At 35.6% G+C, this 13315-nt stretch overlaps 1 protein-coding gene across 1 annotated transcript; it reads right to left on the bottom strand.

Annotated features, from left to right (window-relative positions):
* Nucleotides 1–221: 221 nt before the first annotated feature.
* On the bottom strand, nt 222–8229 carry rps27.1 (ribosomal protein S27, isoform 1). The gene is made up of 4 exons (XM_067426118.1): nt 8181–8229; nt 7451–7559; nt 7248–7358; nt 222–394 (listed from the first exon to the last, which is right to left on the bottom strand). Exons 1-4 carry the CDS (start codon nt 8184–8186, stop codon nt 366–368), a joined length of 255 nt encoding a protein of 84 aa, XP_067282219.1. The 5' UTR covers nt 8187–8229; the 3' UTR covers nt 222–365.
* Between the last annotated feature and the right edge of the window lie 5086 nt (nt 8230–13315).

Raw genomic sequence — 13315 nt, 5'->3', positions numbered from 1 at the left:
AAAATTCAACATACTAGAATGATTTCTGAAGGATCATGTAACCCTGATGCTGAAGATTCAGATTTGCCATCATATGAATAATGAGAGAGAGAGAGAGAGAGAGAGAGAGAGAGAGAGAGAGAGAGAGAGAGAGAGAGAGAGAGAGAGAGAGAGAGAGAGAGAGAGAGAGAGAGAGAGAGAGAGAAATTTTGAACAAAAAGAAAAAACTCATCACAACATCATTGTAGCCCAAAAATTTTATTGAGACAGAGAGAGAAAAAGAAACACTAGGTTGGAGGGTGTTCCAGTTGGTTCCTTAGACCTGGGTGTTTGGTTCCATCTTCCTCTCTCTCTCTCTTTCTCTGAGGAAGCATCCAGAAAAGATCTTAATGCTGCTTCCTTCGGAAGGAACACCCTGGAGGAACGAGAATAAAAGAGAGGTCATTATCAAAAACAACTGCTAAGCTCATTAACAAAAGCTTGAATACCCCACAATGCCCTCAAACATTTGGAAGGCTGTGCTTATCTACATCCTGTACTCTTTTTGTGAGGTGTAATTTCTGTACCTTCAGCAGCACCAAACAAAAGGAAAAAAGATTGCAAAAACTGCAGCGAAATTGGTTCTCTGAGCACTACCACATCTTCTATTAGTTGGACAAACAGAATCCCTGCGCTGCAGAATTTATACTTTTCTCAAACTCAAACTACGCACAGCTTGCAGTTACATTTCTACACACTTCACCTTTAAAGAGCATATTGCAGGATATATATATTAGGGCCGGGACTTTAACGCATTAATTAAGATTAATTACGCAAGAAAAAAAAAAATATTTTTGCACCGCAAAACGTTTTTCAAAGAATGAGTTTCGACGGACCGATTATACTAGTTATACTCACAAATACGCTTTTGCTACACTTAATGGCAAACATTGCGCTGGTCTGCTGGGCTGAAATAAATAAACAATATTTTGTTGATTAAGCTAATGTATTCAGTCATTATTCAATGGTATACTAAAAATACATGTGAAAAATTACTTCTCATTGTTCTCAGGTCAAATATTTATATGCAATTAAAATGCGATTAATTTCGATTAATTAATTACAAAGCCTTTAAATTAGATATATATTTATTTATTTATTTTCAAAATGAATATATAACCTTGTAGGAAAAAAACATTTGAAAAGGTAATGCGGTAAATAGAAGACTGATATATGATGTACATGGATATATGTGTATATATAATCAGATTTAATATCCAAATACATGTAGATGTATGTATATGTTCAAATAACAAGCCAGCTGAAGTTATAATAAGACATTTGATATTATTGTGGATGGAATTTAACTAAGACACGTTTTCTCCCTGGATGTACATAGTTTCTTTTCTCTCTTTTTTTTATTTTTAATGCTTTCCTTTTTTCTTTCTATTTGTAAGAAAGAGGAAAAATAAAAAGGCTATATTTTGAAACAATTGAACAAATATGGAGTACAAATTTTATTTAAAAGAATCAGGTAACTGTACATGTATATACATAGTTAAGAGACTGTGATTGCATTGAGCACTATATGTAAATTGAAAGAGTGTACTCACGAATACTCAAAATAAACACAAAATAACAAAAAAAAAGAAAAGGTAATGCAGAATTTAAAATGTTTTTAAAAGATGAGCACAAATTTAGTAGATAAAGTGGTTGTTTTGTTGGCTGTTTGGAAAAAACGCTGCTTTTTTTCAACACCGCGTCATATTGCATCACAAGAGGGAGTCGTTTACTGGGCATCGATTTAAACATTGATTTAAGATTTAAACATTGATGAAAGTATGTACATTAACACAAAAGCATACAGTCTTTTCAAAAAAGTTTGGAATTATGTGCTGGTAATGTAAATATTTAATTTTTATTATTTATTAAAAAAAAACAAATCTATATTTATTGCAATAATACCATGAATTAAACTAAAGCTAGCATGGAGGAAGCCTATAATTACAAACTCAAGTCGCTGTGATTGTTTTCTATTTCTAAAGTAAGCACTCAAATAAATGTGTGACAATGCGACAGCTGTCTGACGCGGTAGCCATTACGTTAGTGTCTACCTCGCGGATCGCTTCATCTCATTCACTCCTTGCTTATAGTGCACTCAACTGCCATGCACTTTAGATGAAAGATTCAGTAAACAAGAGCGATTTTGGACACAGCAACAGAGTCGACACCGAGAATCGATTCTCGATTCCTGTACTGGAGTCAACCCCAACTCTGGGGCTATACAGAGTCGAGGAATCAACTCTTGGAGTCGACTCCCCATCACAAGGAATAAGTAACGTTAGAAGATGAAGATGAGTATAAACGATCTTTTCCGGCGTTGTAAAAAAAAAGAAGAAGAAGAATTTAAGGGTACTCAGAGTACCATATTATCAAACATGATCATTTCAGAGAGAAATAGTGAAGGTGAATGCATATACAAACAAGCTCTCAGTTTAGAATTTGAACAAATTCAAATCCAAGGCAAGCGCCTAGATCAGTGTTTCCCAACCTTTTTTCTATCATGGCACCCTTTAAAAATGTTCATTATTTTGTGGCACCAACTCAAGCGTTACTCTAGAGGTGTAAGGGTACAGATTGCTCACGGGTCATTTGTATTATGGTATTAGGTTCATGGTGTCAGTACGGTTCGATTTTTGCTATGTTCAGGAAATAAAGGACTAATAAAAATAAAGAAAATAAGAACAAATAATAATTCCAGCAGCAGCACAAATAAATACTATTAAGCAAAGATGCTTATTAAAATAAACAATGCTTTTCAGGTTTTTCAGGTAGGTCTAACATTTAGGATTGGGCACCGAGAACCGGTTCTAACTTGGAACCGTTTTAAAAATGACGATGCCATTTGAATCGTTTAGAAAATTTGTTTTTAGTTCCGATCATCGGTTACAAGCGCTCAGGTTTTGGTTTCCATAGCCACCTGCTTTCTGGTGCGTGCGCGCCCGCTTGTTCTTTTAGCCATGGGGCACGGGGCTCTCTGAAGTATGGATTTATTTAACTTTTTAAAAGCCTGGGTCAGCACAGTGTAACTAGTGTTGTCAAAAATATCGATACTGAAATCTGAAAAGATACGATAGCCTGCTCAGTTTCTACAGTATCGATCCCAGCTGCGCTCTCCTCTCTGACCGACAGCGAGTTGACACGCACCGCATATCACTCAGCCCGGTTAACCCTCTGAACACGGCGAACGCGCGTTCTGCTGGACTTTTCTTCATGACAGCGTGTTAGTGTTAGCATTAGTGTGTGATTGGTCTGAATTTCGCGCGGGACTGCACATAATTCTACTAATCCCCGCAGATGTCGCGCTTACATCTTAAGCAAACACACACACACACCGTTATAAAGCCCCCTCTGACATACAAGTGCAAACATTTGCTTCTTTTCCAGCTTATTATTTGTCAAATACACACACACAAAATCTCAGTGCACATCTTGAAGAGTATTAATGTAAACACAGTCATAAACAGTTCAGGAAGAAATGAAGATTGAGTAACAGGAACAGTGTTCAGGATCCATGAGTGAGGCAGTTCTTAAAGGGACAGCAGTTTTTCAAAGTCAAACTACAAAAAGACAAACGATCACACTGCTCTTGACTGATCAACTTGTGTAACTTTAATGGTTTCATATGAAGCTATTTTATTTTTTACAAAAAACATTATCCAATGTTATTTTAAATTTAATTAGCCTACTATTCAGTTTTTTTACCTGAATGTTAGACCTACCTGAAAAAATAAAGCAGTCTATTTCATTTGTATCTTTTATTCTATTGCATTTATTTGTGCTATTGTTTGTAATCTGTTTATTTGTTCTTATTTTATTACTGTTTATTCGTCTTTTTAAATTAAATTCACCATTCGAAATCAAGCTTACTTGTTCTGTGTACGCTATTGCAACACAATTACCTCGTTGTAAAAAATACATTGAGTTAGCAAATTGTGAGAATTTTAATAGTAATCGATCAAGTTTATCAATGTTTTGACTCCACCCCTCAAAGAATCGGAATCGAAAGTAACATTAGTTTTTAGGTAGAACATTTAATAAATAATCAAATGTAAAATAACTGCATATTTAACAGTTTAAATGAAAGATTAATCCTTATTCAACTTACAAAAGCTATTCAATCAAGAGCAGTCAGTGATGTCCTTATCTTTTGTTTGACATTAAACAGACAGCAGTAAAGGCAATTGCCCCTTTAAGACCTAATGCAAGGATAGTCGTCGTCTTTCTCAACTGTATACAATTCACTAATATATATATATATATATATATATATATATATGCAGACTATGTCTGCTTGGATACTCGTCAAGATGGACATGTTGACATACTTTTTGTGTGAGTTTGTAAGTATTAATAAACATTTATAATTTCCCCAGTGTCAGAGCTCTCATTGCGATCCATTGTTTTCCTATCGTTGAAATTCACTGCACTCCCTCCCGTTAGGTCACTTCCGATTTTGGGATTTTTAGATGTGGAAGTAAGTTCTCACAAAAATGACTCCAAAAGCCGTATTAGAGTATTTATACTTTTATTTCAAAGAAAATCTAGTTCCTACATTATTTTTCTATACATTGACTCCCTGACCTCTCTAATCTGCCAAATGCCCTTTAAATGGACCAATGCAATTTTTATGATTTTTGCATCCATCCAAAATATAGCTGAATATCTTTTACCATCAGACAAACCATCAGAGTCCGCAAGACTTGTAAGGTTTGAAACTATCAGAGACTAGAATGAACTGCCGATTACAACAATGAACATATGGATATTTAGGAACAATATCATGCACAGCAAATCTCCCGTATCACTGCAATAACTACAAATCAGACAAGCAGCTTGTGCAAAAATATGAGTTCAGAAATACAGCATCTCACAATAAAGACTACAAATATTGTCATAGTCAATGAAAAACTATTTTAATCTGTCATTATTTGAAGTCAGAAGCAAAATAACGTTTCCATTAGTCAGCAGCTGCTAACTTAAAAGAATAATCTGTAGTTGATAGTTCAAAGCCATTTATAAAATAGTGTCAGTTTAAACCTCCGTTTCAATTACATCAGATCGTCCAGCATCAAAAGTGCATTTCCGTCAGTTCAACCCTTAGGTTCGCATTTCAATTGAACAACTTTGCTTCTGCATCATTCCTTAAAGGGCATTTTGCAGGTTACATTTTTTTCAAAATGAATACATAACCTTGTATGAAAATACCATATGAAAGGTTAATGCAGGATTTAAAATGTTTAAAAGACATGAGGGCACAAATGTAGTAGAAAAACTGACTTTCGTTGACTTTTTGTAAAAAACAAAAACAGGGTGTTTTTTTTCCGACTTCACGTCATATTACATTACAACCTTCTTTGCCTCAGTGCAAAATAGGCTGGTAAAAATTAAACTTGCATATATTTTAGAATTATTGCACACCAACTGAAATATTTCAGGTCTTTTATTGTTTTAATACTGATGATTTTGGCATACAGCTCATCTCAAACAATGAGCATATTTCATCCAACCAATAAAAGAAGTGTTTTTAATACAAAAAAAGTCATTAAACAATTAAACATCCGCACGCAGTTTCGTTGCCGCTGTTTTTACGTGAATCAATTTAAACATAGTATACAAATACAAAGAATGTACATAAACACAAATGCATACAGGTTTACACTTTTCAAAACAGTTTTGAATTATGTAACTTTCTGGTAAATATTTTAGCCATGCCATGTATTGTTCGTACATTCAAGTTCACTCAACTACACACTCATGGTGTCATACATCCTCACACTATCTGTGAATCTATTACACACACACACAGGTTTCTTACCAAAACACCTGCTCTGTTATTCACTGGTTCTCCTCACACAACTCAATTCGTCTCCTCTAGTTGTTATTCTGTCTAATCCTGGCCGGTCCCTAATTGTGTCATATTGTGGCTGTGGTCTGTGATATGAGTAATATTAAACATTCATGTCATTGCGATCCATTGTTTTCCTATCGTTGAAATTGACCGCACTCCCTCCCGTTGTCACTCCCGTTTTTTGGCATTTTTAGATGCCGAAGTAAAATTCTCACAAAAACAATTCCAGAAGCCTTGTTAGCATATTAGATACATTTTAGAGAAAATCTAGTTCCTAAATTATTTTTCTATACATTGACTCACTGGGGGCTCTAACCTGCAATATGCCCTTTAAATCCAAAGCACGTTATTCAAGCATATGATAAGCTAACAACAAAAATGCTCTCCAATATGACGACTATACAATGATAATAGCAATAGTAACTATAATACTTTTCAAAGTATTTTTATCTTACTAATATTTAAATTGTATTATATTGAAACTGCATAACTAAATACTGTAAAATAAAAGCTGAGTAATTAATAATAATAATGTTACATTTTAGTTTAGAACAGTAACATAATATTTATGGAATTAATACCATAATTTCAAACACAATATGAAAAAATTCTATTTTAAACGTACCATATTTAAAAACAGCTAATTTCCCCTTGGGTAATTGCAATTCATGCAATTCATGCCAGGTTGAAAAATATGGGGTGGAAAAAAAAAATTCACATTCCTGATTCTTATAAAGTAATGCTTTATTTTTACATTAAAAACAGATCTACTACAGTTAATGTCAAACCTGATTTCTTAAGAAAATAATATTAGAATAACAGAAACCCTCATAACATCAATAACGCTGCGATTAAAAACCAAATATGACTCTTCCGTTCCACTTTTTCTCCTCAACAGTTGTAATGTATGCATATTGTATGATTTTGGGGTCTCAGATGAAAGATAGCCTTTCAGATAATTTTTTGACTGTGGAAAATTAGGAAGAAAGGAAGCACGATCATCTCAAGTGTTTGCTGCCATGACCAACTGATTAGCCAATAAAATTGCAACATGAAATGGATTATCGATCAATGCAAAATGGCGCTAAAACGTAAAACTACTTCCTTCAAACTCCATTTACAAAATTAGCATGGCAAGTTAGCCTCTTCCATATTCTCCTCTTTCGCTGCTTCATCTTTTTTTCAGCGCACATAAAAACACAATTTCTAAAGTGCGATTGATCTTGCTGATGTTTTTATTCTGCTATACTAGCTTGCATCATAGCCGACAACTTGATAGGTGTCATCATCGTACAATCTACATAAATCATTATACAGTATTACCCCATTTTGCCGAACTCTGCAGCAGGTATAAGTCTTAGTAAAAACACAAACAAACCTTCTGTGAGTCGAGCTTTGCCTCCAGTGGGCTGACACAGCACAGTTGAGCAACCAACACAGAGCACGACCGTCTGTGCGTGACTGAACACCGTTGTGATCTTATAACATCCTGAATCACAAGAACACCACAAAGACATAATTAAGACCCATCCATACACTGACAGGTACAACCACACAGTAAATTGAATAAATGACACTCACCTGGACACTTGACATCCATGAAGTAGGAATTGGGACTCTGTACGAGACGCTTCTTCTTGTGCCTCCTCCTCTCCTCCTCAGGGGTGGGGTGCAGCAAGTCTTTTGCGAGCTATTTAAATAAATAACATGGTTTTACACGAGAAAACTGGTTTTAAACATTATTTGACCATCAATTTTACATAAACCTGAATTGAAATATGGGGAGCTCCCTAGCCAGACAGCATCTTTGGCCATTACACATGATTTATTGGGCGCATATGATGCCCAAAACTCTTGTCCAGGTCGGCAGCTAACTAGATTTTGAAGCAGTCATTCAAAAGCCTTTGCGTCTTGATAATTTGCTGTCAATTTTTTTTCTTCGGAGACACGCGTGAAATCGTTTACAGCTATTAACAGATCAGATGAAGGCATTTAACACCCTAGTAGATTTAAAATTGTGACTGAATAATGCCACACTGTAAACACATCCGACATACCAACATCCGTCACGTTACAGTTAAACGTCCATATTTTGTTCTATGTGCGCCGCCATCTTGATGCAGAGCGCGAACGCACGCTGCCGAACCATTCAAGACTAAACACTTGTTTTTATGTTTATCTTCTCGTTCAAGCGGCAACGCGCACATTCAGGTAGGTAATATGGATATGTTCGTGAACGCGCTTCGATATTTAGGTCTCAATGACTTGTAAGTGGTGTATATTGACATGGTTTCTGCTCTCTGGTACTCACTGGCATGTTGGCGAAGATTAAGCCGCTGCCAGAAAGGAAGTTCCAAGCGGAAGCAGACGAATATCATCGGGCGAGCGCGGACGTGAACGGAAATGCGACAGCGGACGTAGAACGCGGACATGTTGGTAGAGGCAGACGACATTTACTTGTATTAAAAATATATATTTATATATATTGTAAATGGTCGCTAATATTTTTACTTTTATTTATTCTCCCTATTTTTGAGTGTTTAGGCTTTCTGGATGAATTAAATATATAATAAGGACACTATTTGTTTAATAGCCTTCCAAAAAATCTCATGGTAAGTTATCTGCATGGGTTTTTTTGTTTTTGTTTTCAGACAAGTATTTTTTCCGACCTTTGTATTTTATTTTTGAAGTCCATCCGTGTTGACATTGAATTAGGCCTCAACATACTGTGGCACAGACTACTATTTGATTTATACTATTTGATACTTTTTTTTTATTTTTATCATTAAGCATATAATACAATTTTAAAATGCAGCTGGTGATGAGGAGTGTCTTCTTAAAGGGATATTTTACCCAAAAATGAAAATAATCCCATAATTTAGGGTAGAGCAGGGCACAACCTAACGTTTTTTGACTTTCTCAGTTTGTGTAAATCCACTTGTGGTTCAGAGTATTAATATATTTTGACATTAATTTCACACATGTCTAGTACAATTTTGTGGTTTTGTTTTATTAATAAAGTGTATAATTTTTTCTTGTTTTTTCCGGAAAGTAAAATATGAGTGAAATGTGACAACATGCCCATAGGTGGGGTACATTGTAACATGAACAAATAACACCTTAAAATGTTACCTTATATAATAATAATTAAAAAATATCTAAGACAAACTAAAATATTTTGTTTATAATTATGGAAATATAATTATGAACTTTTTCAAATAAAATAATGTTTTTTTTTTAATCAATAATGTTTTTTGAGTTTGACAACAAACACCTCGTGGGAGAACTAGGTCGCTGCTGGTAGAGGTGTTAGTGAGGCCAACAGGGGACGCTCACCCTGTGGTCTGTGTGGGTCCTAACACCCCAGTATAGTGATGGGGACACTATACAAGCACCGTGCTTCTTAAGATATGTTAAACTGAGGTCCTGACTCTCTGTGGTCATTAAAAAAAAATCACAGGATGTCCCAGAGTAGGGGTGTAATACTGGCCAAATCTGCCCATTGGCCTCGGTCCATCATGGCCTCCTAATCATACTGATTGTCTTCTCGCTACCAATCAGCTGGTGTGTGGTGAGCGTTCTGGCGCAATATGGCTGCCGTCGCATCATCCAGGTGGATGCTGCACATTGGTGGTGGTTGAGGAGATTCCCCCTTCTTTGAGTGCCTAGAAAAGCGCTATATAAATGTAATGAATTATTATTATTAATAAAAGTATAGAATGGAGTAGCATAGGGGCTCAGTGTAAAGCAGTGTTACAATGCACCCCACCTGCACAAGTTTAAACCCGGCTCGTGCCTTCTGCGCTCTGGCGGAAGCTAGATATTTTACTTCATGACCATCAATACGCTTCAGAAGAACTTTATTAACCCGAGCCATCTGGATTACTTTTATAATGGATGGATGCACTTTTTGGGCTGCCATTCACTGCAATATATAAAGCTTGGTATATACACTCACCTTAAGGATTATTAGGAACACCATACTAATACTGTGTTTGACCCCTATTCGCCTTCAGAATTGCCTTAATTCTATGTGGCATTGATTCAACAAGGTGCTGAAAGCATTCTTTAGAAATGTTGGCCCATATTGAGAGGATAGCATCTTGCAGTTGATGGAGATTTGTGGGATGCACATCCAGGGCACGAAGCTCCCGTTCCACCACATCCCAAAGATGCTCTATTGGGTTGAAATCTGGTGACTGCGGGGGCTATTTTAGTACTGTGAACTCATTGTCATGTTCAAGAAACCAATTTGAAACGATTCAATCTTTGTGACATGGTGCATTATCCTGTTGGAAGTAGACATCAGAGAATGGTTATGTAATGGTCATAAAGGGATGGACATGGTCAGAAACAGTGCTCAGGTAGGCCGTGGCATTTAAACGATGACCAATTGGCACTAAGGGGCCTAAAATGTGCCAAGAAAACATCCCCCACACCATTACACCACCACCAGCAGCCTGCACAGTAGTAACAAGGCATGATGGATCCATGTTCTCATTCTGTTTACGCCAAATTCTGACTCTACCATCTGAATGTCTCAACAGAAATCGAGACTCATCAGACCAGGCAACATTTTTCCAGTGTTCAACTGTCCAATTTTGGGGAGCTTGTGCAAATTGTAGCCTCTTTTTCCAATTTGTAGTGGAGATGAGTGATACCCGGTGGGGTCTTCTGCTGTTGTAGCCCTTCCGCCTCAAGGTTGTGCATGTTGTGGCCTCACAAATGCTTTGCTGCATACCTCGGTTGTAACTAGTGGTTATTTCAGTCAAAGTTGCTCTTCTGTCAGCTTGAATCAGTCGGTCCATTCATTCTCCTCTGACCTCTAGCATCAACAAGGCATTTTCGCTCACAGGACTGCAGCATACTGGATGTTTTTCCCTTTTCACACCATTCTTTGTAAACCCTAGAAATGGTTGTGCGTGAAAATCCCAGTAACTGAGCAGATTGTGAAATACTCAGACCGACCCGTCTGGCACCAACAACCATGGCAAGCTCAAAATTGCTTAAATCAGGTTTCTTTCCCCTTCTGACATTCAGTTTGGAGTTCAGGAGATTGTCTTGACCAGGACAATACTCCTTAATACATTGAAGCAACTGCCATGTGCTTGGGGGATCATTAGATAATTGCATTAATGAGAAATTGAACAGGTGTTCCTAATAATGGTGCATAACCAGGACATTTTTAATAAAACTCTGATTTCATCTGAAAAAAGAATATTCGTATCACTCTTAGAAGAAAAGGTTCTATATAGAACCTTAAAAGGTTCTATTGGTGCTACGTATTTGGAACCCCTAAAAGGTTATTTTCAACTATTTTTAAGGGTTCAATCAAAATAACCATTTAGGGTTCTTTGTAACCACACTGTAAAAAATTATTTAGAAAAAAAGTTACCTGGTTGCCTTAATTTTGAGTTCATTGAAATTAAAATTTTGAGTTAATACAATGAACATTTTTTGAGATTCGACAACCTTTATTAAAATATTATTAAAAGATTTTGTAAGCATATTGGGTAATTATGTGTGTGTTATTTCTGATGATGCAGTGAAACATGCCAAATAGTGCTATTTTCATGATTTATCATATTTTTTATGTGGTTCAGATTCAAAAATATTTTGAGTTTCTATTTATTAAACTAATTTCCTTCATTGTATCAACTCAAATTTTTAATTTCAATAAACTCAAAATTTTAAGGCAACAAGGTTACTTACTTTTTTAAGTTAAACCAACAAAAAACACCACAATTTTTTTTACAGTGCAGGAAAAAGTTCTATATGGAACCTTTTATGGGTTCATTCATTATCATTTCTTTTGTCCTTTCCGGATTAAATATTTCATATTATTGACAAACATTTCACAGCATTATTCAGTGTATTCAAACGCATTTATGAATGCATATGAATGTTCATAAAATTCAAGATAGAGTGGTTAGAAAATGTATATTTATCTAATTTTATGTAGTTAATCAATATCACACAAAAGTGCCATTTCAGTTTTTCTCCTCCAAAAATCAGCATGATTAAAATGTGATATTAAGTTACTACAACAGTTTAATAAACAATAATTGAATTACAACTACAAAATGTTGCAGAATGTTGTATATAAATGAATAATAGCCTAAAGAACCTTTGTAACAAAAAGGGTTATTTCTTGCCATTCTAGAACCTTTTTAGCATAAAAGATTATTTGGAGTTGAGTAAAGAACCCTATGGTTCTATATAGAACCACAATGAACCCTTTTTTATAAGAGTGTTGGCTTGAGGGTATGTAAATCATTTTCATTTTGGGTTGCTCTAAGTGCTAGGCCGCCTCAAGTAAACTAATAGTGTACTTGACTTGTAAGTGGTTAGTGTACTTGACCTGGAGTGAGCAGAACTCTTCCGCACAACATCAGGAAGAATCAAGCCTGTTCACTTCCAGCTAATCATGAAAGACAAGTGTCTGCAGATGTGTCCACCAGAGACTTCAGACACTGGCAGAGGAAGCCTCATGTGTCACGGCAATTGCTATAGCAGCTCCTGATCAGCATTCCAAAACAGACAGTTTATTTTTATGGGATCAATGGCAATTTGCCTACAATAGAACAATGAGATCCTGCACGGTTACATGCCCAAGGTTTACAAAATGTAAAATAGGGAAGAAGAAAAAAATGTTGGTGGGTTAAAATAATTGCCTAAAAGTTTTAAATAGTTATCTGTTACACATATCATTGCATTTATTCAACAACCTGAGGTAAATGAGCCAGGTGTTTTATCAGATAAGTCAATTGGGGTAAGGTAATTTATGCATGTCGTCCAGCTTTGGCAGTAATCTTTCAAAGATCTCTCTAGTACATGTGTAGACGATTTGGTTCAAATGGTAGAGTGCCTCTGAGTGTGATCAATGCCTGCCTATCTGAAGAGCTGAAAAGCCCATTTAGGTTGTGGAAGTTACCAGCAGCAGCATCACTTATGCAGGCAAAATGGCTCTAGACTAATTCTGTTTACTTAATTGGCCAAATGAAATCCCATGATATCTCATGAAAAAGAAGGTATTTTAAACTTGACTTCTGACCTGTAAATGTCTTTACCTACACTGTTAATTATTTCCCTGTTAAATAACAGGAAATTACTGGCAGCAGGGTTACCATTATTTTCCTGTTATTTAAACAGTTAATTCATGTTAATGTTTTTTTACAGCGCACTCCCCGTAATGTTTTTCAACAGGAATTTACTGTGAATCACAGAAAAAACAGGAAACAACTGGCAGCAGTGTTACCATTATTTTCCTGTTAAATAACAGAAATATTTAATTTTAAAAAATATTTAAAATATTTAATCACAATATAAAATTTTGTTTCCATTAAATATTGTTAATTAGGGTTAGTATATAATGTGTACTGATTGTTATAGACATATTCTAACTTGAGTTAATACAAGAATAGGCATAATCCATCAGATAACACT

The sequence above is a fragment of the Pseudorasbora parva genome, chromosome 19 (genome assembly GCF_024679245.1).
Source record: "Pseudorasbora parva isolate DD20220531a chromosome 19, ASM2467924v1, whole genome shotgun sequence".
Taxonomy (NCBI): Eukaryota; Metazoa; Chordata; class Actinopteri; order Cypriniformes; family Gobionidae; genus Pseudorasbora; species Pseudorasbora parva.
The sequence above is the reverse complement of the archived record's forward strand: the minus strand, read 5'-3'. Positions and strand labels throughout refer to the sequence as shown.